Source organism: Peromyscus eremicus, unplaced genomic scaffold (assembly GCF_949786415.1).
Source record: "Peromyscus eremicus unplaced genomic scaffold, PerEre_H2_v1 PerEre#2#chr22_unloc_1, whole genome shotgun sequence".
Lineage (NCBI taxonomy): Eukaryota > Metazoa > Chordata > Mammalia > Rodentia > Cricetidae > Peromyscus > Peromyscus eremicus.
This window is the reverse complement of record NW_026734286.1, coordinates 4,325,381-4,351,257: the sequence shown is the minus strand read 5'-3', so window position 1 is coordinate 4,351,257 and position 25,877 is coordinate 4,325,381. Positions and strand designations below refer to the sequence as shown.

Below are 25,877 nucleotides of genomic sequence, written 5' to 3'. Positions count from 1 at the left end.
ACACTGGGCATAGCTTGAGCATATGAGACCTCAAACCCCACCCCTTAGTGACTCACTTCCTCCAACAAGGCCACACCTTCTAATAGTGTCACTCTGTGAGTCAAGCATTCAGACACATGAGTCTATGAGGGCCACACCTATTCCAACCACCACATACCTATATGAATACACACACACACACACACACACACACAGATCAAACATTAAAAATATTTTTTAAGATTGAATGATCTTCCTGCTTCAGTTTCCCATGAGCACACAGCCCAGATCCCCTTAGATAAGGTTTACTTTTTTATCTATTTGCTAGGAATTCAACTCAAGGCCTCACATGAGCTAGGCAAGAGCTTTACTATGCCACTGGCTTCAGTCCCCTTTAGACGACTTTTAAAGACTGCAGTAGGAGGAGGTGAGGGAGACTGAGAGAGAATGTTAGTGAGAAAGGAAAGCATTCAGAGCTGGTGTCAGAGCTGAGCTCCAGGATGCTTCCATGCCCCCTCACGGATGTATCCCTTGTGAGGGAGAAGAGCTACCTGCCTAGCTTTGGGTGAAGCAGAGTAACTTCGACAACAACCATGATTTCATGGGTGCTCCATAAAAGAGCTGAATTTGTTGTTGTTGTTGGTGTGTGTGTGTGTGTGTGTGTGTGTGTGTGTGTGTGTTCGTGTATTCCATGGCTTGAGTGTGAAGTCAGAGGACAGCTTAGTGCCATAGGTTCTCCCCTTCCTTTGTGTGGGTTCTGAGGTGGGAAATCATGTCACCAGTTTGCCTGGCAAGTGCCTTTACCCACTGAGCCATCTCACCAGCCCTGGTTTGCTCTTCCACTAGGTTTTTGTTCGCTAGGTTTTGGTTTTTTGAGACTGGGTTTCTCTGTGTAGTCCTGGCTGTCCTGGAATTTACCTCTGTAGACCAGGCTGGCCTCGAACTCACAGAGACGCATCTGCCTCTGCCTCCCGAGTGCTGGGATTAAAGGCGTGCACCACCATGCCTGCCTTGTCATTGGTTTCTGTTTTGCGGTTCAGAAGATGGGACCCAGGACCCGGTGCATTACCAGGCAACCAGTTGTAGCAAGGAGCTACATCCCCAGCACTAAGCGCTCAGATCTGATCTGAGGTCTAAGGGACCCCGGACCATGTGGATTGGAGGGGAAGGGGAAGGAAGGAGTAAAGGTTGGACAAAAAAAGAGAATGTTGCATAAGAAGGAGGGCAGGCTGATTCACTGCAGGGTGCTGAGTAAGCTGTCTGTCAGCTGACTCAGCCTTTTCACTGTACCCAGGCTGGGCAGGTGCGGCTCAAGTCCCTCCTCTCTATGGGCCCAGGAGGAAATCCCAGCCCTGCCCCCCCGCCCCATCCTGTTGTTCATTCCTCTCTCGCCACCCCTCCCCACTTTAAAACGATTTTTGTTACATCGTATTGGCACCAGAGAGATGGTTCAGGGGTTAAGAGCACTACTGTTCTTGCGGAAGACCTGAGTTGGATTCTCAGAACCCGTGTTGGACTGCTCACTACTGCCTGTAACTCTAACTCTAAGAGATCTGACTCCTTTTGGCTCTAAAGACAGTTGCAGTCACGTGCATAAATCTGAACACAGACACACACGAGATCAACACTAATAAAAAATAAATCTTAAAATGTATTTTTTGTCTGTTTTTTTTTGTTTTGTTTTGTTTTTGTTTTTTGAGAGGGGTTTCTCTGTGTAGCCCTGGTTGTCCTGGAACTCACTCTGTAGACCAGGCTGGCCTCTGCCTCCCGAGTGCTGGGACTAAAGGCGTGTGCCAGCAGGGCCTGGCTTGCATTTTATTTATTTTGTGTATGTGAAATGTGGTGCACATGCATTTGCCGTGTGTCTGTGTGTGTATGTGTGTGTGTGTGTGTGTGTGTGTGCACGCATGTGTGTGTGTGTGTGTGTGTGTGTCAAAGAACAACCTTCAAGTCAATTCTCTCTCTACTATGTGGGTTCTGGGCATCAAACTCAGGTCACTAGGTCTGGCACTAAGCCATAACTCTTAAAAAATCTTTTCAGAGTCTTTCTTCAATGAGCAGACCTGTACTTTCCTGGCCCTGACCCAGACTTTTCTCTCTGTCAGGGATGGGGGGGCTCCTTTGGCTTCTTCTCCAAGCAGGGGCTGACAACAATTTTTAAAAATTTCCCCCCACACACATATTTTTACTAATTATCTGGGAATTTTGTACAATGCACCCCGATCACACTCACCTCCCCTTCCTGTGCCATTCTCCCCTCCAAATGGAAGCATCAAGTCCAGTCTGTGTGGCCCACACACTCACTGGAGTGTGGTCCAACTCCCAGTGGCCAGCCCCCTACAGAACACCGAGTCCTTCCCCACGCCCCTGCCAGAAGCTGTCAGCTCTGAAGGGCTACACTTCAGAATCTTCCTCACGATTTTTAAGGACTCTCTTCAGTAGCTTCCTGTCTGGACTGTTTCTTTCTTTCTTTTTGGAGGTGGGGAGGTTGTCACAGAAGCCTCCGGTGTCTGTCACCAATACCACCGCAACAGAAGCTTCCTGGCGGCAGCACGGACCGTGCACGCCAACCTGGCTGCTGGCCGCATGGAACTAAGGACACCAGGTACAGGAATGGAGAAAAGGAAGAAATGTCAGCGAGGGTCCACCATGGGCATAGGTGCGTGTGTGGGAAATAACAAACCATTCCTGACAACTACGAAATGTGAAGCTGGAGAGATGGCTCAGCAGTTAAGAGCACTGGCTGCTCTTCCAAAGGTCATGAGTTCAATTCCCAGCAACCCCATGGTAGCTCCCAACCATCTGTAATAGGATCTGATGCCCTCTTCTGGCATGCAGGTATGCATGCAGAACACTCGTACATAAAACATAAATTAATTTTAAAAATCCCATTCCAGTGCCAGAAATGTAACTCGGTGGTAGAGTGCTTGTCCAGCACACAAAGGCCCTGGGTTGAATCCCTGCTACTTAAAGTAGGCATGGTGGCATTGCCTGTTATGTCAGCCCAATCTCAGAAAGTGGAGGCAGGGTGATCCGGAAGTTCAAGGTCATCCTCAGCCTGGGGTGCATGAGACATGTCTCAACCCTATCCCCACCTCCAACTGAAACAGGATGAGAGAGACCGCTCAGTGGGTAAAATCACTTGCCACCAAATTTGGCAACAAGAATTGTCCCCCAGGGACCGCATGATAAAGGAGAAAACAGACTGGTTTCTACGTCATAAAATGACTCATGCATGCACACACAAATAAATAAATACATTTAATTTAAAAAGAAATTGAAGCTGGGCATGGTGGCACACGCCTTTAATCCCAGCACTTGGGAGGTAGAAGTAGATGGATCTCTGTGAGTTCGAGCACAGCCTAGTTAGTGTACATATTCAAATTCCTGGCCAGCCCAAGGCTACACGGTAAGACCATGTCTCAAAATTGAAATGAATAAATACATGACGAGAGACAGTTCAGTGGGTAAAAGGTGCTCGACACCAAGCCTGCTAACCTGAATTCAGGGACCCATGTGCTAGGAAAAAGCTGACTCCAGAAAGTAATGCTCTGACCTCCAAACTCATGCCTCTCTCCCTACATGATGAATACACATTTTAAAGATTAAAAAAAGAAAGAAAGAAAAGAATTCCTCTCCAGGAAGCCCTTCCTCCCCTCGAACTAAGGTCTGCTCCCCACCCCTGGGCTGTCCCCGTGATTCAGCCTTGTTCACAAGAGGCTGGAGGTGTCTCTATCTCCCTCGGTGGTGACAGCCTTCCCACAGGAAATGGAGGGTTTCTTGAGGTTCACAGGAAAGATGAGTGTCCCAAGAGCCCCCGACAGGGAATGAGTGCACAGGCGGGTTATAGGGCAGGATTTGGTAACCCAGGAAGCGATCAGAGGGGTTAGGATGCCTGTAAAAGTCATCAAGGTGGTTCCAAACCACCCGCTTCAGATCCGTTCAGGTACTCATGGGGTCCCGAGAAAGGTCTGCGGCCCGGCAGAGAAAGCTAGAGCCCTCGGGTGGGCCATGTTCTCTCCTGAGACATCTGAATGGAAACTTTCTCTCAGAATGGATGCTCTAAAGGAATCTGTTGATCCAGCGGCCCCTGTTAGACAGGAAATTGTGAACACAGCAGCGAAGATGACATGGGGGAGTGGAGACTAACAGAAGACGCTCCTACAAAACAGGAACTGGTCGGAAAGAGGAGTCTCCATCTGCTTCAGATCCCTGCTGCCCTTCTCTAGCTATGGTGGAAGCATTGCCCAAGGTTCTAAGGTCTCAAGGACACAGGACTGGCGCTGTGGCCGTTCCCACAGCTTTGCAGCCTTTGGCTGCTCAGACCTGTGTGGTGTGGATGGGCAAGCGCCTCCTCCCTTGACCCTGCTGGCCGCCTTGGCTAAGGGACTACATTTCTCCTCCATGAGCTCAGTCCCTGGGGACTTGGGACCTGGGACCAGGCCAAGACACAGCTGTAGGCACGCTAACTAGGAACCTGAGAACATGCCCTTAGCTTTTCCTCCCAGGACCGCCCTCTGTGCAGAATCTGCGGCTCTGTCCTCACACCCCGGAAGGGTACCATAAGAGCTCAGTGTGATGTAGAGAGGTAAGGGCTCCCTGGACATATGTGGCAAAGCTAAAAGCTCCAGGACATGTGGGCTGGGGACCCAGCCAGACCTGCTGACACAGCCTCCCTGGAATCCTCTGATGCCTGAACTACCAAACTGCCTAGAGTGGCGTGGTCACTCTTCTTAGCAACTTCTACTCCCTGCCTCTCAGCCTTCTGAGCCTTCCACAGGCTGTTTCCAGGGCCAGAAACACCAGGCTCATGCCCAGGACAGCTCTTCACCTGGCGGCTCATTTTCTTCATTCATTCACTAAACTATTTGTTTACTCATTTGTCTATGTTTTCTTAGAAATTATACTTAAACTTTTTACCTTTTTTTTTTTCTATTTATCACACATGTTTTGCCTACATGTACGTCTGTGCACCACTTGCATGCCACATGCCTCCAGAAACCACAAAAGGACCTGGAACTGGAGCCAGTGAGATGCCACAGGAGTGCTGGGAATTGAACCTGGGTCCTCTAGAGGAGCAGCCAGTGCTCTACTGAACCATCTCTTTGGCCTCCTTAATTACATTTTAAAGCTTTATTTATTGATGTGTACGTGGGTGTGCATGCCTGTACAGCACGTGTACCACGTGTTTGTGGAAGTCAAAGGACACCTTGTACAAACTGGTTCTCTCCTGACTTGTAGCTAAGGATAGAACCAGGTCCTGGGGCTGGTGGCAAGCACAGCTACCTGTTGAGCAATCCTACCAGCCCTATTCATTTATTTATTTTTGAGACAGGTTCTCAAGTATTCTAGGCTGGCCTTGAAGTTACTCACTAACTCACTGTATAGCCAAAGATGACCTTGATTTCCTGGTCCTCCTGCCCCTACCTCCCAAGTGCTGGGATTATAGATATGCAATATTTCGTGCAGTGTTGAGGATCAAATCCAAGGCTTTGTATATGCTAAGCAAACACTGTATCAACTGAGCTACACAGGAAGCCCTGTTTTGTTGTTGTTGTTGTTGTTGTTGTTTGTTTGTTTTGGGTTTAGTTTTTAGAGACAAGGTTTCTCTGTGTAACAACTCTGGCTGTCCTGGAACTCACTCTATAACCCAGGCTGGCCTCTACTTACAGATATTTGCCTGCCTCTGCCTTCTGAGTGCTAGGATTAAAGATCTGTGCCACCACTGACAGGCCTGCCCTCTATTTTTTGATACAAAGTCTTGATAGGTAACCTAAGCTGAATTTGAACACTAAATCCTCCTTCCCTCAGCCTTCCAAGTAGCAGGATAAGAAGTAACACACCCAGTCTGACAAATATCTACTTGTTGCCAGGCCCTCTTGTAGACGGAGGTGGCCCAAGTCAGAGCCAGTTCTCTGATGAAAGATGATAGACAGAAAAATAAAAAAGAATGCTAGGCATAGTGGTGGATGCAGCACTCAGGTGAGGCAGGAGGATTGTGAATTCAAGAGCAGCCTGGCCTCCAGGGTGACACCCTGTCTCAAAAACAACAACAAAAATCCTATCTCAATTTGCTTTCTATTGATGTGATAAAATACCAAAACCAAAAGCAACATGGGAGGAAAAGGTTTATTTCATCTCGCAGTACAGTCCATCAATCAAGGAAGCCAGGGCAGGAACTCAAGGCAGGAACCTGGGGGCAGGAACTGAAGCAGAAACCATGGAGGAGTGCAGCTTACTGCCTTGCTCCTCAGGGCTTGCTCAGCCTGCTTTCTGATACAACTCAAGACCACCTGCCCAGGCATGGCATCTCCCATAGTGGGCTGAGCCCTCCCATCTCATGTCAATCATTAACCAAGAAAATGCCTCACAGACTTGCTCATAGGTCAATCTGATGGAGGCATTTTCTCAATTGCAGTTCCCCCTTCCAAGATAAACCCTAGTTTGTGTAAAGTCGACAACTAACCCAGACAACCAAGCAAACAAACAAACAGCCAGAAATGTGGTGCTGTGGTACAGCATTGCCTAGCATGACGTGGCCTTGGGTTTGACCCCCAAAATACAAATATAAACAAAAAAGGAGCCTCACATGATGGTGCATACCTTTAGTTCCAGCACTTAGGAGGCAGAAGCAGGGTGATCTCTGTGAGTTCAAGGTCATCCTGGTCTACACAGAGTTCCAGGACAGCTAAGTGATCCTAACTCAAAAAAAAAAAAAAAAAAAAAAAAGGGCAGAAAGAGCCTGGGAAAAATGGCTCAGCAGTTAATAGCACATGTTACTCCTGCAGAGAACCTGAGTTCACATAGCTCACATTTGCCTATAACTCCAGTTCCAGGGGATCTATCATCATCGGAGGGCACCTACATGCATGTAGTGCACATACAGACAGGCAGGCAAAACACATGCATAACAATTTAAAATAATTAAAAATAAATAAGCCAGGTGGTAATACACATCTTTAATCCCATCACAAAGGAGGCAGAGGCAGGCAGATCTTGGTGAGTTCAAAGCCAGCCTGGTCTACAGAGTGAGTGCAGGACAGCCAGGGCTACACAGAGAACCCCTGTCTTGGGAAAAAGCAAAAATAAATAAATATAAATAAAATAAGACATTAAAAGCTATTGGAGCCAGATGTAGTGATGCATCCCTGAAATCTCAGCATTGGGAAAGCTAACCTGGACAGCTAATTAAGACCCTGTTTCAAAATTAAAGGGTCTGAGCATACAGCTCAGTAGTAGAAGATCTGCCTGGCATGTGTGAGGCCTTAGGTTCAATTCCTAGTGCCTAGAGGAAAAATGAAAACACAAAACAAAACCCTTTTGAGATGTGATGCTTAAATGTGGCCATGATGTGAAGAGGAGTCAGGAAGGGACTTGCTGAAGAGGGAGAATTACAGGAAATTTGTAAAGAGCAAGTGACCTGAGGAGGCCACTGCCTGGGGAAGGGTGTCCCAGGCAGAGGGGACAGTAAGTAGGCATTCTAGGTGGAAGAAGGGCTCTGGGGTAGACTCAGCAGGGGAACTAGAGGGCTGAGTTCCGGGAGGTCAAGGGTCTGGGATTCTATACAAAGTACAGTGGAAGCCACTGGAGAATTCTGTTGAGAGGCTGATCTGATGACATTGTAAACAGATCATTCTGAAAAATCCCATCTTCTTGTCTCTTGGGGGACACCCATCCCCTTGCTGCCCCAGCCTTCTCCATCAGAATTCCAGATCTTCCATGGGATCCTGCTCAGCTCCTCCATCAGACCTCCGGCTCTGTGAGTTCCCTGCCTTGCTCAGTGCTGAAGCCCCACTGGTTCCCATACAGCCTGGGGCACAGGAGGTAAAATAACTGTCTTATTTAGTGGGGTGTTAGAGCTAGAACCTAGGTCTGCACATACACTTGGCAAGTGCTCCGCCACTACCTAACCGCCCCCCAGTCCTAATAAACTGTCAGTTGAACCAGTCAGAAGGTGGAACTTGAAATGTGTACACCCCCAGACCAGCCCACTCCCTGTGGTGGTTTGAAAGAAAATGGCCCCCCAAAGGGAGTGGCACTGTTAGTAGGTGTGGCCTTGTAGGAGGAAGTGTGTCGCTGTGGGAGTGGGCTTTGAGGTCTCCTAAGATCAAGCTATTGCCAGTGTCAAGACCACTTCCTGTTGCCTGCAAGATGTAAGACTCTCAGCGACTTCTCCAGCACCATGTCTGCCTGCACGCCTCCATGTCCCACCATGATGATAATGGACTGAACCTCTGAACTGTAAGCCAGCCCCAATTAAATGTTTTCCTTTATAAGAGCTGCCATGGTCATGCTGTCTCTCTCAGCAATAGAAACCCTAACTAAGGCACTCCCTGATAGTCCCATGTCTGGAATCAGACACTCCAGTTGCCCTCAGCTCAGGAAGAAATGATGGCTGATGGGGCTTTTGGAGGGAAGGGATGGGAAGTGAGTGGAGAGGAGGGGCTCACATCACTTGAGCTAACCTCCTGCTGTAGCAGCTTTGGCAAGGGCAAGATGGATTGTCACCCCTGATGCTTCCAAGCACCTGTGACCTTCCACACTTTGTCCCTGCTTCGGAAAAGGGAGGTTGCTTCTCTGAGCAGAGGTGTATGCAGTAGCTCAGTGGTAGAGTGCTTGCCTGTGTGGCTCTTGATTTGATTCCTATCACTATAAAAAGTTTAAAAGGAGCCGGCGAGCGGTGGCGCACGCCTTTAATCCCAGCACTCAGGAGGCAGAGCCAGGCGGATCTCTGTGAGTCTGAGTCCAGCTTGGTCTACAGAGCAAGTTCCAGGACAGCCAGGACTGTTACACAGAGAAATCTCATCTCAAAAAACAAACATTAAAACAAACAAACAAGCAAAAAGCTTAAAAGGTACATCTAAAATATTTATTTTATTTTTAATTGTGTGTGTGTGTGTGTGTGTATGCACATGTAAGCATGCATGTGGTTTTGCATACATGTGTCTACAGGTGCCCACAGAGGATAGAAGAGGGTGTCAGATTCTCTGGAGCTGGAGTTAGAAGTAGTTTGGGAGGCCCCTGTATGGGTACTAGGAATCAAACTCAGGTCCTCTGCAAGAGCAATGCATACTCTTAACCACTGAGTCATCTCTCCAACCACTAAAGGATACAATTTTTGTTTTGTTTTGGTTTTTGTTTGTTTGTTTGTTTGCTTTTTGAGACAGGGTTTCCCTGTGTGGCCCTGGCTGTGGACCAGGCTGGCCTCAAACTCAAAGAAAAAATACAATTCTTAAAAGCCTGCATACATGAAGTGCACATAAACGAACACAGCTGTGCATAAACTCAAACATACACATAAATAAAAATAAAATAAATATTTGTTCCTCAAAAAGCCTAGAGGAGCTAGCTGGGCATGGTGTGTATGCTCGTGATCCCTAAGTTTGGGAAGTTGAGGCTGTGAGTCTGAGGCCAGGTAAGCTACATAGAAAATTCAAGAGCACTCTGAACTAGCTACATAGAAACAAACAAACAAACAAACAAACAAATAAATAAATAAATAAAGGCAAAATTAAGAAGTGAAGGACTCAGCAGGTAAAGACGCTTCCTGCACAAGCCTGACTGTATGGGTTCAATCCCCAGAGCTCACATAAAGGTAGACAGAGAGAACTCATTTTACAAAGCTGTCCACTGACCTTCATATTCACATCATGGCACACACACACACACACACACACACACACACACACACACACCACATAATGAAAATAAAATAGACAGAAAAAGGCTATAGAATAAATTACTCCCTCCTCCTTAGGCACGGGCTGAATCTCCTTTTGCACAGCCCATGCTCATCTCTCAACTGCCAGACCTGCCCGTCTCCACCTATCACATCTCCTTTCTTCCCTTATCTACCCTTTCCACAGAATTAGACAAATGCAGGCACCAACCAAAGATGATTTTAGAAGACAGAAAGACACTAGTTCTTGGGTCCTTTCCAATGGGGGTCACTTCAGCTGCCTGTGACCCTTAACTGAAGAGCCTGTGTACATAAATGTCTGTCTCTGGGCTCTGCTGGCATCTTTTCTTTCCCATGCCTAGTCAGAGCTAGGCGCCGAGGTTCCCCCCCTGCTCTGCCCACCCACTAGGTGCGGGAAGGTCCCTAGGCCTCTGGCCAGCCCCTGCTTAGCCTCCCTCGGGGTATCCAGCTCTGTCCAGCTTTCCTCATTCTCAGTGTCGGTGGAAACAGCTCTCTGGGATCCACAGGAGTCTGCATGCTTGGTCCTCACCCTCAGTTGCTCAGCATCTTTTGAAACTGGTCTATCCCAGGCTTCTTTTGACACTTTTGCCCCATCCATAGCTGGGGAGGGGAAGTGTATACTAGCTCAATTGGCTTCTTTGCTCTGGGGAGACGTCCCAGCTTCGGTATTTCACCTCCTCATCCTGTCCCCCAGTGCATACAAAGGGTATCTCTGTCCTTGAACCCATGTTTCTAGATCCCTGTCCCAAGAATCCAGACCTCTTAGATTAGACATGCCTCTAACCTGCGTCTCAGTGTCTTCCCTGTGCATCCGTGTCTCCCTTTGCCTGGACTCAGCCAGTCATCCCAGTTCAGCCTCCCCCACCCTCTCTCTGTCTCCACCTCCACTCTGTTTGACCCCCTCACTCACCCCCAAATGAGGTTCCACACACAGATTTATCCGGGCTCCTCCCTTGCTAGTATTTTGAAGTTCTTTTACAACCCCACGTCATTTTAGCCCCCTGGCCTCCAGTGTAGAGGAAATCATAAATCAGCGTGGGTGAGGGCTTCCCTAAGGTGGAGCACACATCGGAGACGGCCTCTTCCAGGCAGCCTTCCTTCCCTTCCTCCTACCAGGTCACTGCCCCTGCCCGGTTCCTTACTCCACTGGGGCCTGACCACATTCTTGCTGTGTCTCTGTTCCTGTCGGGCTTTGTCTCCGCTGTCCCTTTCTCTGGAGCAGGACTGACGGTGTTCTATCAGTGGCATGAGAACGAACGAACCAACGAATGAATGAATGAATGAATGAATGAATGAATGAATGGGCGAGTAAGTGGGTGAATGAATGAGTGAATGAATGATGGAAAGGGGGTTGAAGGCAAGGACTTAGAGAACTTGGTTTGGAACCCAGCCCTCCACTCCCGCCCAAAGTGATGCTTATGCTAGGTCCCCAGGTCAGAAGGAAATGACTCCCTGATTGATTGGCTCAGGCTGGGGAAAGGCAGCCTTGGTCAGAGGACTCTGCCCAGTGGATATGACCCCTCCTTTAGAAGACCCTTCCTCCGCTGGCTCCCACTCCCTCTCTGGAATTGCGCGCGCGCGCGCGCGGGGTGAGGTGGGATGGGGTGGGGGTGGGGAGACTGACTGGGATGGACTGACGGAAGGCAGAGCCTTCTAGTCACCCTGGCAACCGTCCCAGCAACTGTCCAAGGCCTCCGGTCAGCCTTTGTCTGGGGCCTCTCTAGTCACCCAGACAACCGCTACCTCGTTCTGGTCAACCATCAACGCTTCTCCCGTCACCCTGGCAACCATCAGTGGACCCACCACCTAGGTGTCGATCCTCATCCGGGCTACAGATTTTCTCGTCCCAGACCTCCACGCTAGGCTCTGAGAGTCCCTCCTCCTGATCTGCAGGAAGGCAGGCCTTGGTTCCGCCCTATAGTGCAAGTAGGCCGGGCCCTAGGGGTCCCCAGTCTGCAGTCTGAGAAAGTTCTTTCCTGTCTCCCCGCATGCATTCTTGCATGAACTGTCCAGCCGCCCCAGGCAGCTCTTCAAAATGCAAGCCATGTCTCTCCTCTGTTTAAAAAAAAAAAAACTCTCCCCAGATCCCTTTGACAATCAGTCTGCTTGCAGCCCCTGATGGTCTGGGAGCAGTGACTAGACTCCATGTTATTCCAATGCCCAGAGCTCACTCCCTCTTTTGACCTTCCCAGTAGATGTTTCCCATTCCTGGGAGAAGTGCATCCCGGCCGCCCCCTCGAGGACTGTGGTTCCTCAGGGAAGCCTTATCTGAGTTCTGTCACTCACTGGCATAGTCTCCTATTCCCTCCCTGTCTGCGAACTCAGAATTCCAAGATGCCCTCCCCCTCACATTCTATCCCCAGAACTTACAACAATGGCAGTTGAGTAAAGCAATGATATGATCAGTAAAAAGCACGTCTCTTTAGGGGTAAGAGGGGGTGGGGGCAGCACAAAGGTCTCTGGTTAGGCATTTCCAAAACAGGAAGCATTTTTCAGGTTTCCCAAGCCCTCATGCTCCAGGTGATATTGTTTCCAGAGGATGAGCAAAAGCCAGGGCAGTGGGAGGCAGCAGGATGGCTCATCTGGAGAAGGTGCTTGCTGCCAAGCCTCATGTCCTGACTTTGATCCCCGGGACCCACATAGTAGAAGGAGAGGAGGAACTTTTGCAAGCTGACTTCTGACATCCTCAACAAGCATTGTAGCACTAGGCACACACACAATACGTAAGTAAAAACTAAATAAATGCAATAATAATAATAATAATAATAATAATAATAATAATGAGGGTAGGTGAGATGATTCAGTGGATAAAGATGCCTGTCACCAAGCCTGATGGTCTGCGTTCTGATCCCAGGACCCACACAGTGGACAGAAAGACCAACTCCTTCAAGATATCCTCTGACATCTCGTGTGTGCATATCCCCCTACACACACACACACACAGACACACACAAATGCACATGAAATTAATTAATTAAATGTAATTTTAAAAAAGAGAGAGGTGGCTCACTTTGATCCCTGCACTCAGGAGACAGACAGACAGATCTCGGAGTTCCAGGCCAGCCTGGTCTACAGAGTTAGTTCCAGGATAGCCAGGGCTACACAGAGAAACCCTGTCTTGAAAACAAACAAAACGGGGTGGGGGAGGGGGGTCTAGTGAGATGGCTCGGTGGGTAAAGCTGCTCCGTGCCAAAATTGGCAGCCTGAGTTCAATCCCCAAGACCCACAGAATAGGCAGAGTGGAAAGATTTAAAAAAAAAAAAAAAAAAAAAAAGGTAAAATAGAAAAGAACACCAAGTCAATGGAAGTGCACACCTGTAAACCCAAACCCAGCACTTAGGAGGCTGGGGCAGGAGGACCACACATTCTAGCAAGACTCTGCCTAGAAGAAGAAGGAGGAGGAGGAGGAGGAGGAGGAGGAGGAGGAGGAGGAGGAGGAGGAGGAGGAAAGGGGAAAGGGAGGCTAGAGAGACGCTGGGAGTTAGGAGCGTGTGTAAGAGCACTTGTCCCTCCTGCAGAGAGCCTAAATCCCTAGCACCCACAGAGGCTCACAACCTTCTGTAACTCCAGTTCCCCGGCATCCGACATCCTCTTCTGGGCTCCATGGGCACCAGGTATGCATACGTACAGGCAAACACTCATATGCTGTGGGATGTTTTGTATGGCAAATGTGTTGCTGATTAGTCAATAAATAAAACACTGATTGGCCATTGCCTAGGCAGGAAGTGTAGGCGGGACAAGGAGGAGAATAAAGCTGGGAAGTGGAAGGCTGAGTCAGAGAGACACTGCCAGCCGCCAAGATGACAAACAGCATATGAAGATGCCGGTAAGCCACGAGCCACGTGGCAAGGTATAGATTTATAAAAATGGATTAATTTAAGCTATAAGAACAGTTAGCAAGAAGCCTGCCACGGCCATACAGTTTGAAAGCAATATAAGTCTCTGTGTTTACTTGGTCGGGTCTGAGCGGCTGTGGGACTGGCAGGTGAGAGAGATTTGTCCTGACTGTGGGCCAGGCAGGAAAACTCAAGCTACACTCATACATATTAAAAAAAAAAAAATAGTTAGGCTGCCAGGCAGGGGTGGCGCATCATCTTTAATCCCAGCACTAGGGAGGCAGAGGCAGGGGGATCTCTGTGAGTTCAAGGCCAGCCTGGTCTACAGAGCGAGTTCTAGGACAGCCAGAACTATACACAAAGAGAAACCCTGTCTCAAAAAAACAAAAACAAAAAATAACAACAGTAGTAATAATGATAATAATAATAATAATAATAATAATAATAATAATAATAGTTAGGCATGATGGCTCATTTCTTTAATCCCAGCACTTAGAAGGCAGTGACAGGTGGATCTCTGTGAGTTTGAGGTCAGCCAGGGCTACAGGGTGAGATCCTGTCTCAAAATAAATAAATAAAAATTAAAAACAACGGCAACACAATAGACAGACTCAGTAGCATATGCCTTTAATCCTGGTGAACCAAGTCAGCCTGGTCTACATAGCAAATTCTAGGCTGTACAGCGAGACCCTGTCTCAAAATAAATAAATAATCAGTTAATTAGTTAATTGTAAAAGACTAGGCAACAGAAATAATATTATGATTATTATGACCAGTCGGGAGCTGGTGGGCCACCTCACACTTGTTTTTTTTTGTTTGTTTGTTTTGGTTTTTTTTGGTTTTTTGAGACAGGGTTTCTTTGTGTAGCTTTGCGCCTTTCCTGGAATTCACTCTGTAGTCCAGGCTGGCTTCGAACTCACAGAGATCCGCCTGGCTCTGCCTCCCGAGTGCTGGGATTAAAGGCGTGCGCCACCACCGCCCGGCTCACACTTGTTTTATAATTGTTTTGGTTTTCTAAGACTGCGTTTTGCTCTGTAGCCTAAGCTAGTTTCACTCTCACTCCATAGCTCAAGCTGGCCTCGAACCTGTGATCATTTTCCACAGCCTCCACTGTACTGAGCTTACAAGCTTTCACCACCTACCATGCCCAGCTTTCGCCCTCCATTTGTAACCTCATCATGTGGAGGCCTGTAGACACTCAGCAGAATTTCGGCCAAGTCAGATATGGTAGCGCATGCCTGTAACCCCAGTACTCAGGAGGCTTTGGCAAGAAGATCTCCAGTTCAACACCGGCTTCAGCTACTAAGAACAAAAAATGGCAATTTAGAGCAGGAGATAATAAGAGCTGGAGGCCTCAAATCCCAGACGGTGGCCATTTATTCCACATGCAGTGTATGTGTGTACGCGTGTGTGCATGCACATGTGTCACTGTGTACATGTGGAGGTCAGAGGACAAGTTGTGAGAGTCAGCTCTCACCTTCTATCATGTGAGCCTCAAGGATTGAAGTCACCAGGTTTCAGGCTTAGTGGCAAGTGCCTTCACCTGCTGAGCCATCTTGCATGCTCCCAGATGTCCACTCGGGGAGCTGGTCCCTTCTTGTCCTGAGTCTAGCATCCCAGGCTTCCTAACAGAGCCCAGAGCTACTTCCCTGGGGATCTGAGACAGGCTGAGAAGAGAGAATTTAAGCTGACTTGGATTTGGTCATGATGGAGAGGGGGATCATTGGGAGCCGCCCTGGGTTTAACTGGGGAGGGGTGGGCACACTCACCTCTTTTCTTGTGAGGGTCCGTTCTTGGTTAGGTGATTACACGCTGGCAGGGAAGCAGGTCACTCTTTGTTGTTCTTATTTGTTTATTTATTTTTGAGAAAATAAGCGGAAACTTTTATTCATTCATTTCTTGCATTTGAAGTACTCTTCGATGACATCCTTGGCCTGAGATTCTTTGCCATAGTCCTTAACCATTACCCAACTGCAGCCAACCACTTTACCAGGCTTCCCCGCTCCTCAGTTTCCAGGCTTACCCATTCCCCTAATTTCTTGGTGTCATCAACCTTAATTAGGTTGATTTGGCACTCAGCACAAAGTGCCTTCACCGACTTGATGTCCATAGGCTCATCACAGCTGGATGCAAGCACACAGAGATGGGCTTGGCGCTTGTCTAAGGCTTTGCCAGCTTCATGGATGCCAAGTGAAAGGCCATTGTGGATGAGGGCGGTCTTCAGCACCTCTTGAACTCAGCAATATTCCCACCTCAGCTCTTCAAGTGTTGAGATTGCAGGGGTGCACCATTGTGTCCAGCAAGCCCCCCTTTCTTTTTAAAAGTTGATTTACTTATTTTGTATGTGTGTGGTTGTGTGCCCATTCAACTGGACTCGGGCTGTCAGGCTTGGTAGCAGGTACCCTCACCTGCAGAGCCATCTTTTTTTGGGGGAGATTTTTAGACAGGGTTTCTCTGTGTAGCCTTGACTGTCCTGGAACTCGCTCTGTAGACCAGGCTGGCCTTGAACTCACAGAGATCCCCCTGCCTCTGCCTCCCCATCGCTGGGATTAAAAGCGTGCGCCGCCACCACCACCACCCACCAAACCATCTTTCTTAAGCTGGTAATATCATCTTTGAATTTGATATTCAAATTCAAAAAGAAAGAGTTTGATACAACTTTCTATACTTATGTGATTTAGCAGTTAAAACACAGCTATTGTGACCAAGGCACTGTATTTAAAAAAAAACAAACAAACAAACAAAAAAAAACACACATATGTACTTCTTGCTGGGCGGTGGTGGCACATGCCTTTAATCCCAGCACTGTGGAGGCAGAGGCAGGCAGGTCAGCCTAGTCTCCAGAGAGAGTTCCATGACAGCCAAAGCTTCACAGAGAAACCCTGTCTTGAAAAAAATTTTTATTGCTCTATAAGAGCAATAAATGCTCTTTACCACTGAGCCACCTTCCCAGCTCTGGAGGCACTGTATTTTTCACAGTAAAATGAAATTTCATTTTAGCTAATTAACATGTAAATTGAAGTATCCTTGTGGGTTAGAAATAAATTGGATGCAGCTGGTGATGGTGGCGCACGCCTTTAATCCCAGTACTCTGGAGGCAGAGGCAGGCGGATCTCTGTGAGTTTGAGGCCAGCCTGGTCTACAGAGTGAGTTCCAGGAGAGTCAGGGCTACACGGAGAAACCTTGTCTCAAAAAAAAAAAAAAAAAACAAAAAAGAAATATATTGCTCGCAATATTGGAGAAGACCTAAGCTGCAGACTGGAGGTAGAGAACAAGACAGAAAGGTTAGAATTTGTGGTTTATGTAGCCACTGGGGCAGGAACGCTTTGGAAAAGAGAGGTAAGACAGTCTCGTCTTCTGACTCCACAAGGGAGAAGCATTCTTGGCTACCAAAGTCAAACAGCCACGCTATGTGTGAGGCAGGGCACCCACGGATGCTTTTGTGTGCAACAGCGGAGTCATTTGCTGTGGGTGAGCTGGGAGTCCATCCTGTGTGCACACACTGCACAGACTCTCAGGTCCACAAGGACGGAGGGTGTGTGCTCCTGCATATTATGTACCTGTTGGGCTGGCGAGCAGGGGCCACTAGTCCAGTAGGTCTTGCAAGAAGGCCCACATGTACTGATGCATCTCCTGAGGATGGGTCTGTGGAATCCAGTGCCCACTGCCTGGCAGGATGTGGCTTTCCAGCCGACCCGGCACAAAATGACTACCAATGGCTCCCACAAGCCCCTGCTGTAAGGTGTGGTCTTTCTCCCCCCACAGCAGCAGTGTGGGTGTGGACAGTTCTTGGGGCTCCAGGGGGAAGTTCCTACGGCCAAGACAGACAGTTAGACAGAAGAATGGCTACCTTCATTTTTGGGGGGTGGGGTGGGGGGAGCTGGCACGCTCCTGAGCTTCTCTCCTGGGTGTAGCCTTACTTGAACAGGTTCCGATAGTAGTTGATGGGCCCCGTGAGGCCTCCAGGTTGCGAGAAGTGATAAAGGAAAGCTTCAAGTTCACAGGGGGTCAGACGCGGGATGCCCTTCTTGCGGTGGGTGAAAACGGCTTTCAGAATCTGGGTGTAAACAGCAGAGCGTTGGTTTCAGTGTCCAGCCTGCTCAGCCCCAATCTGCTCTTCCCCTCTTCCTGGACCTCAGCCCACACTGCACCTGGAAGTCCGACAAAGACAGGAGCGTCTCTGGCAGCCAGGGAAGCTGGAACAGGAACACGTAGTTCGATCGGAATAACTGGCCAATGTGGCGGATTGAGTATTCTAGGAAGAGGGTAAAGGATGTGAGGTCTGGGCTTGAGATGGCCCTGTGCTCCTATATTCCTACACACCCAGCTCAGGCACACGGGCCTCTAGAACACCGCTACTGCTGGCCTGTCTGTGAAGACACTGACCCCACTGTGGCTGAGTACTGGCCTGCCAAGTTTTCTTTAGAGCTGCAGAACAGGCGAAGCTAGAGAGATGGCTCAGTGTTTAGAAGGGCTTGCTGCTTTTCCGCGGCCCGAAGTTTGCTTCCTCGTACTCATATTGGGTGGCATACAATGGCCTGTAACTCCGGCTCCATGGGATCTAATGCCCTCTTTTGGCCTCCATGGCAGTCGTACACACATACACACACACACACACACACACACACACACACACACACGAGAGAGAGAGAGAGAGAGAGAGAAACATATAACAAAAATAACTCTTAAAAAAAAAAAAAGAATGGGCCGGGTGATGGTGGCTCACACCTTTAATCCCAGCACTTGGGAGGCAGAGCCAGGTGTATCTTTGTGAGTTCGAGTCCAGCCTGATCTACAGAGCAAGATCCAGGAGAGCCAGGGCTCCACAGAGAAATCCTGTCTCAAAAAAACAATCAAACAAACAGAAAAATGGGGATGCCTTCCTCTGTAGCTCCTGGGTGCCCCCAGAGATACCAGCAGGCTTCCTTTGCTTAGGCCTGGACATAGTTCCCCTGCTTCACCCAATAAACATTTATTGAGCACCTACTGTGTACCAGGGTCCTGCAGAAAGGAGTAGAAGAAGACAGATACCAAACAGTAAAGATTACAGTGCTATCCAGGTAAGACATGGGGTGCAGTTCCGTGCAGAGTATGTGGTTAGCAGTCTTGAGGCTCTAGATTCCATTATCTCCTCCTCTACCCCCACACTAACTAACCAATAAATGGAGGTCAGTGACAAAAGACATTAGGTGACCAGAGAGGGCATCTGACTCATTGTGGTGTGGTTGGCGAGTTGTCTCTGTCTTCCACTGTCAAAAGAAAGACATCAGGGCTGGGGATAGAGGCGCACGCCTTTGATCCCAGCATTCAGGAGGCAGAGGCAGATGTATCTCGAGGAGTCCAAGGCCAGCCTGGGAGATGTAGCAAGCTCCAGGCCGGGAAAGAAAGAAAGAGACAACATTGTTTCCTTTGCCTCAGTTTCCCTCAGCTGGAACAAAAAGCTAATAACACTTTCGTAAAACCCAAGAGCCTTGTAAAGTGATGCTATGTAAGTTTACCATAGGCAACTGGCAGGCCGAGGTTGACCACCCTCAATAAAAAAAAATTTTTTTTTTTTTTTTGGTTTTTTGAGACTGGGTATTTTTGTATAGTCTTGAAACTAGGTCTTTAGACCTGACCTCGAACTCACAGAGATCTACCTGCCTCTGCCTCCCGAGTGCCGGGATTAAAAGCATATGAGACCACGCCTTGATGAAACTTTTCAGTGTTAAATGGTACTACACGTGGGAAATTCCACAGCTGACCTCTGATGTACACTCGTGTGTGTGTGTGTGTGTGTGTGTGTGTGTGTGTGTGTGTGTGTTATGGTGTGTCATGTTTGTTACAAATAGGATCTTGTTGTATAGCCCAGGCTGGCCTCTAACTCATGATCCTCCTGACTCAGTTTCCCAAATACTGATTTTTCTTTTAGACTTATGTTTCTTTTGTTTTGGATCAGTTTTTTTGAGACAGGATCTCACTGTGCAGCTCTGGCTGTCCTGGAACTAACTCACAGAAATCTGTCTCTGCCTCCTGAGTTTTGGCATTAAAGGTGCGCACCACTATGACTGGCTTCTTTTTAGACTTATTATTTTTATGTATGTGTGGGTATTTTGTCTACATGTATGTATGTGTACAGTGTATGTGCCTGATATTCACAGAGGCCACATGAGGACATTAGATCCCTTGGAACTGGAGTTCCAGGTGACCGTGAGCCACCATGTGGGCACTAGGAATCCAAGAGTTCTTCGACTGGCAAGTGTTCACTGCTGAGCCGTCGCTCCAGCCCCGGCCCGCCCCAAGTGCTGAGATTAATAGGGATATGCTAGTATAGCCAACTCCACAAACTTTCCTTCATACACAAAATTACCAAAATTATTGTATTCATTACTTTCAGTCTGCGTGTACAGGCCTTATAAGAAGATTAAATTAATTTCATACTTAGATTTAGGCTCTAGCAACAAGTTATCTTTTTATACGTTTAAATGCTCTAAAATAAAACAAAATACAAAATCAGAAACATTCCTGACTGGGACCTTCCTCTCCCTCCTCTCTCTCTCTCTCTCTCTGAACCAGGACCTTCCTCTTCTCTCTCTCTCTCTCTCTCTCTCTCTCTCTCTCTCTCTCTCTCTCTCCCTCTCCCCCCCCCCAACCGGGACCTTCCTCTCCTCTCTCTTTCTCTCTCCCTCTCCCCCCCTCACTCCTTCTCTCTCTCTTAATGTTGGAGATTATATCCAGGCCCTCTAATATACTAAACAAATGTTCAACCACTTAGCTGTATCCCAGCCCTAGTCCAAAGCATTTTGTTATACTCAGGTTATTCCTAAGTACATTCTCATTGATTTCTGTCCCTGACACAGTGACAGGTCACAGACATACACCCTGGCATTTAGGCACATCCCAGCACTCCCCACGCACCTTGGAACACTGACATAGGAGGTCCACTGACCACGACCATCCGCTCCACTAGGGATGGGAAGTAGATGGAGAAATTCCAGGCAAGGATAGCCCCCCAGTCATGGCTCACAAGGATGCACTTGGAGTACCCTGGGGCGGGGGCAAAGATGATGGTGTAAGATGTAGTAGGGGTGAGGTAGAATTGTGGGAGTGGGTCCCAAAAGGAGCAAAGATGGGATGAGTGTACAGGATGGGAGAGGCCTGTCCTGAGTTGGGTACTGAATCATACCCAGGCCTAGAATGATATCCTTGATATCAGTCAACAGCAGGTCAACTGTATAACAGTCCACATCCTTTGGAGCATCTGAGGGGCCATAACCACGCAGGTCCACAGCTACCACATGGAAACGGCTCTGGAACTCCCGCAGCTGGTAGCGCCAGGAGAACCTGCCCGGTGAGGGAGTTGGGAGTTGAGTCAGCCGTCTGCAGGATGGTACCTCCTATACCCAGCAAATACCTTAGGCCACCCCGCCTTTCTGCTCTGGACTTCTTAGAAAGGAAATGGGGGACTTCCAGGCAGAGAGGCCCAAGGCCACCTCACCTTCAATAGCCCCCTTGTCCAGTCTCTTCAGAGGGATAACCCACCCTTTGGGGCGGTATCTCTGCCCCTTTGCCCACCTTCTGGGCTTTTTATGCTCTGTAACCCCAGGACTACTCAACCCTGTTAGTTCCCATTTTCTCATGGTCAGAGCTCTACTTTTCCCCAGTCCAGTGAGCACCAGGACCCAGGGACCCAGACTCACCAGTTCTCTGGGAAGCCATGCAGAAATAGCATGAGGGGCCCATTGCCACGACCAGCAGAGACATAGTGAAGACGTAGGCCGGAACTCTGAGGGAAAGCCCAATCTAAGTAAGAGCTGAGGCAGGTAAGGGAGCTTCCTTCCTCGATGGGCCCAGAGCCATTTGGACTCCACATTTCAACCCCCTTTCTTCATTCTCCATCCACCCCACCCACGAAACCTGCCTCCAAGGGGCACTCACCCTAAGGGTCAGAAAGCAGTGCTCGCCCAGCGTGGGGTCTCTCAGGCAGTCTGGCGCCGACAGCCGCTGGCGGCCGCAGCAGCCCCGGCGGGGGCGGCACAGCACGGTGGTGAGCGCGCTGCAGCTGTAGACAGCAGCGGCCACCAAGGCAGCCAGATACACCAGGCTCATCACCAAGGCGCGCAGCAGCTTCAGCGAGAGGCGTGAGGGCGCCAGCAGCGCCGTCACCACAAACTCCGGCATGTCCTCGCGCTCTGGGACAACGACAGAGCCGTGGTCGGAGGACTGAACCGGCGGTGCCGGCTCCGGGAGCCCACCGCCTTTGTTTGGGGATCCCACTGTGCTGTCGGGCGCTGCGGAACCCCCTGAGGAGACAGGTGAACGGCTCGGGCAGAGACTGCCACCGCACATGACTCACTCCAAAGTGGCAGGTAAACGACCTGGGCTGGATGAGACACTTAAAGATGAGGGGGGTGGAGCCTGAGAGGATCGGGTTTCTGTGGTTGGGGAGGAACTTTGGGGGAAAGAGGGACCGTAGGCAGCGCCCTAGGTCATCTTGGATGGAGCTTAAGACAGGGACAGGGGATTAAAATGATTCCTGTAGCAAGCAGGCGGCGGTGTTCAGGGCCTAGAGATGGCTCAGCAGCTGAGGGCACTTGGCGCCACGCCTGGCCACCTAAGTCTGATCCCTGGGAACCACAGTGGTAGGAGAGAACTGACTCTCACAAGTTGTCCTCTGACCACACTCACGCTGCAGCACGTGCACCCCCTCGGCGCTTTAACCTCAGCAGAAGCAGGCAGATCTCTGAGTTCAAGGCCGGCTGATTTATTCAGCAAGTTCTAGACCAGTCAGGGCTACATACAAAAAATAAACAGCAACTGGCAAGGCTCTAAGGAAGGCCAGCCGAAGCCTGGAGTAAGAGGGAAGCGCTCTGTGAGATGGGTGGAGCTTTGAGCGAAGGGGCCTGGCATACTCAGGGTGGGTGGACCCAGTTTAGCCCAGATGCTGTGCAAGGGTGTGGGGCGCGCTTTATGAAGGTGGAAGGGGAATTAGGGGGAGTCTGTATTTAGATGAGAAAGACAAAGGCTGGGCTTGTTGGCCTGGTAAAGGCTAGACGCAAGAACTGGAGTTTGTTCTGAAGCTGCAGAGAGGCCGGAAACTGACATGAGAGTGGAGCAAACCCAGATGCGGAAGGCCGGACAGCCCTATATAGACAGCTGGGAGTAGTAGGCAGATGTGGGCAGTAGGAGTCTCACCGTGTACTTCCTAAGCTAGAGGGCGCGACATTCCCCTTGACCTCGACCTTCTCCTGGTCTGGATGGGACCCATCACCGCCTTTACCTGGTTCCAACCCCGCCGTGTCCTCTCCTCTCGTTGGTTTAGAAAGTCCGTCGATCCACCCCTACACGACTGTGATTGGACAGCAGTGGCCATGGATTTCTAAACGAAGGGTGGGGCCTAGGTGCTAAGTAGCTCCTGTTGAGGTCCAGGCTCTGTAGGTGGCAGCTAACCCTGGGCAAACTCTGCCTGCCTCCCAGAGAACAGGCCCGACTTGGAAGCTGGAGCTAGCCTGGGCAGACTGGGTCACTGCGGCTCTGGTTGAAAGAGGAAACAGGGCAGCGCCCGGTATGATGGGGCATTGCGTCGAGTCGTGTCTCAGCAAGAAGCTAGCTCCTTTTGCAACCTTTCCCAAGATCCTTTACTATTTTAGGGACACCCATTATTTAACCCTTGTAGCAACCCTGGTACATGTAGGTAGCATTATCATATCCTCACATTACAGATTATGAACCTGAAATTCCGGGATGAGGTCATTTTGCCTGAAGTTATCTATCATCTATCTGCCTTAGCAGCAATCCAGGACAACATGGAAGCAGCAACCTGTGTTTCATCCAACACTGAGGCCACTGGCAAGCTTTCAAATTTCTTCTGGCGGTTATCTAGAGAAATATTAGGTATTTAGAGAGAAGCACTTCTGTGGCTGCTTCTATCATTGTGGTAGTATCGACTGAGCCTAGAGCTCTGCACATGCAGGGTAAGCACTTCAGCAGTGAGCTTCACTCTTAGCCTTAAAAAAAATTGATTACTGAGTATTACTCAGCTGCTAAAAATTTTTTTGCAAACATGAAACTTGTAGGCAAATGAATGGAACCAGGAAAAAAAAAATCATCCTGAGGTAACCTAGCCCTAGAAAGATAAATATGGTATGAATTCACTTAAATGTGGGAATCAGCCATTAAATAAATGATAACCAACCTACAGTCCATAGACCCAGAGAGGTTAGGTATAGAGGAAGGAACATGGATCTCCCTGGGAGGGATTTTAGAATAGATTTTATGTGGGGACATGTGGGGATTGGAACAAGAGGATCAGGTAGGGAGGAGAAATAGGGTTGAGAGAGGGAATAGAGGAGAGACAGCTGGAATAGAGAGGCATTTGAAGGATGGTATGGAAACCTAGTGCAGTGGAAACATCTTAAAATATATGAGGGTGATCCTAATGAGGTCTCCTAATAGGGGAGACAGAGTCTCAACTGACCATCTCTTGTCACCAAATGAGGCTTCCAGTACCAGGACTGGGTTGCAAGCTATTGGCCAATGGGGTCCCATGGGAATTCCCAAACAACCCAGGCTGTTGCTAAAACAATGGGTTGCTCTCTGCAAACTGGCAGTGAGTATTGCAGAGGACAATACCCACACAACTCACTGAACATGGAGAAGTGGAGCTGGTACCTATACCCCTATGTTCTAGTGTCTTTGGTTCGGAAAGGTACTCTGCAGGCTACCAAAAGAGAAACGTAAACACCAACCTAGATACAAAACTTTTGACCTACAATTTGTCCTGTCTGCAAGATAGGCTAGGGCAAATGGTGGCACCGAACTTGTGGTCTGGTTTGACTTAAGCCCACTCCATGAGACAGAACCCACACCCAACACTGCTTAGGTAACAAAGAACCAGAGGCTAGATAGCCTAGAGACCTAGGGTAAAAACAAATACTATTGGTCAAAAAAAAAAAAAAAAAAAAAAAAGAAAGTATCAATGGATTGACTCTTAATGATCTTCTGTTCTACTCATAGATCAATGCCTTAATTAGTCATCATCAGAGAAGCTTCCTCCTGCAGCTCATGGGAGCAGATACAGAGACCCACAGCCAGAGAGAGTCCTTGGAACATTTAGCACTAAGTGGGAGGTCTCCATCAAATCTTTCCCCTCAGAGCTCCGAGAACCCCAAGGAAGAGGAGGTGGAGTGGAAGAGCCAGAGAGAATGGAAGGCACCAGGAGAACAAGGCCCTCTGAATCAACTAAGCAAGGCTCATATGAATTCACAGAGAAGGAAGCAGCAAGCACAGACCAGGTCCTCTGGGTATATAGCTTTCATTCAGCTCAGTATTTTATTGGGACTTCTGATTGTGTGAAGAAGTGGACTTTTTTTGTTTGTTTTTTGAGCCTGAGTAGCCTTGGCTGTCCCAGAACTTCCTTTGCAGACCAGGTTGGCCTTGAACTAACAGATTCACCTGCCTCTGCCTCTCAAGTGCTGGGATTAAAGACATGTACCACCACAGCCCAGCTGGGTCTCTGATTCTTGTGCCCACTCCTGGGGCTCTTTTCCTTCTGTTGACTTGCTTTGTCCAGACTCAATCTTTTAGAAGCTTGTTCTTCTCTAATGAGACAGAAATGAAGTGGATCCAGAGAGGGCAGGTAGGATGAAACTGGGATTAGTAGAGGGAGGGAAAACTATAATCAGGAACTCCCCCTTTTATTGAAAAATAACATTTTCAATAAAGGGGGGGGAACAATTATTACTATTTATTGGTTTTTGTTTTCATGCTGACTCTTGCAGCCATGTAGCTTAGGTTGGCCTGTGACTGGCCTCCCCTTCCGGCTTGATGGGATTACAGACATAGGCCATCTGTACCCAAATTCTTGAGACAAGATCTTATAAACTGCTTAGGATCCTCTTGTGTTTCAGCCTTCTGAGAAGCCCCTGATGCCTGAGTGGCTAGCTCTGAGACAGGGCTCCGTGTACCCTACAGCTGGCTTCAAACCCTCTATGTAGCGAATGACCAAGAACTTCTGATCCACCTGCTTCGCTCCCGAGTATTATAATTACAGGGATGCATCACCACATCTGGTTTGTGTAATGCTGCAATTAAACCCAGAACCTCTTGCATGCTAGCCAAGCATGCTACCAGCTGGGCCTTTTTTTTTTTTTTTTTTTTTTTTTTTGGTTTTTCGAGACAGGGTTTCTCTGTGTAGCTTTGCGCCTCTCCTGGAACTCACTTGGTAGCCCAGGCTGGCCTCGAACTCACAGAGATCCGCCTGGCTCTGCCTCCCGAGTGCTGGGATTAAAGGCGTGCGCCACCACCGCCAGGCCAGCACCGCCAGGCCAGCTGGGCCTTTCTAAGTGGCTAGTTATACATTTACCATCTTGGAGCATTACCTC

At 48.8% G+C, this 25,877-nt stretch overlaps 1 protein-coding gene, 1 long non-coding RNA gene and 1 pseudogene across 2 annotated transcripts; 1 reads left to right on the top strand and 2 right to left on the bottom strand.

Moving 5' to 3' along the window:
- Positions 1 to 15,396: 15,396 nt before the first annotated feature.
- On the bottom strand, positions 15,397 to 15,806 carry LOC131900427 (small ribosomal subunit protein eS12-like; annotated as a pseudogene).
- Positions 15,807 to 16,800: 994 nt separating this feature from the next.
- On the bottom strand, positions 16,801 to 21,843 carry Ephx3 (epoxide hydrolase 3). Its single transcript, XM_059251956.1, has 7 exons — positions 21,412 to 21,843; positions 21,195 to 21,280; positions 20,681 to 20,838; positions 20,413 to 20,541; positions 17,667 to 17,770; positions 17,436 to 17,572; positions 16,801 to 17,326 (listed from the first exon to the last, which is right to left on the bottom strand). Exons 1-7 carry the CDS (start codon positions 21,841 to 21,843, stop codon positions 17,101 to 17,103), a joined length of 1,272 nt encoding a protein of 423 aa, XP_059107939.1. The 3' UTR covers positions 16,801 to 17,100.
- On the top strand, positions 21,632 to 25,412 carry LOC131900653 (uncharacterized). The gene is made up of 3 exons (XR_009376259.1): positions 21,632 to 21,863; positions 23,217 to 23,468; positions 24,511 to 25,412. It is a non-coding gene; the product is annotated as an uncharacterized LOC131900653 (long non-coding RNA).
- The last annotated feature ends 465 nt before the right edge of the window (positions 25,413 to 25,877 follow it).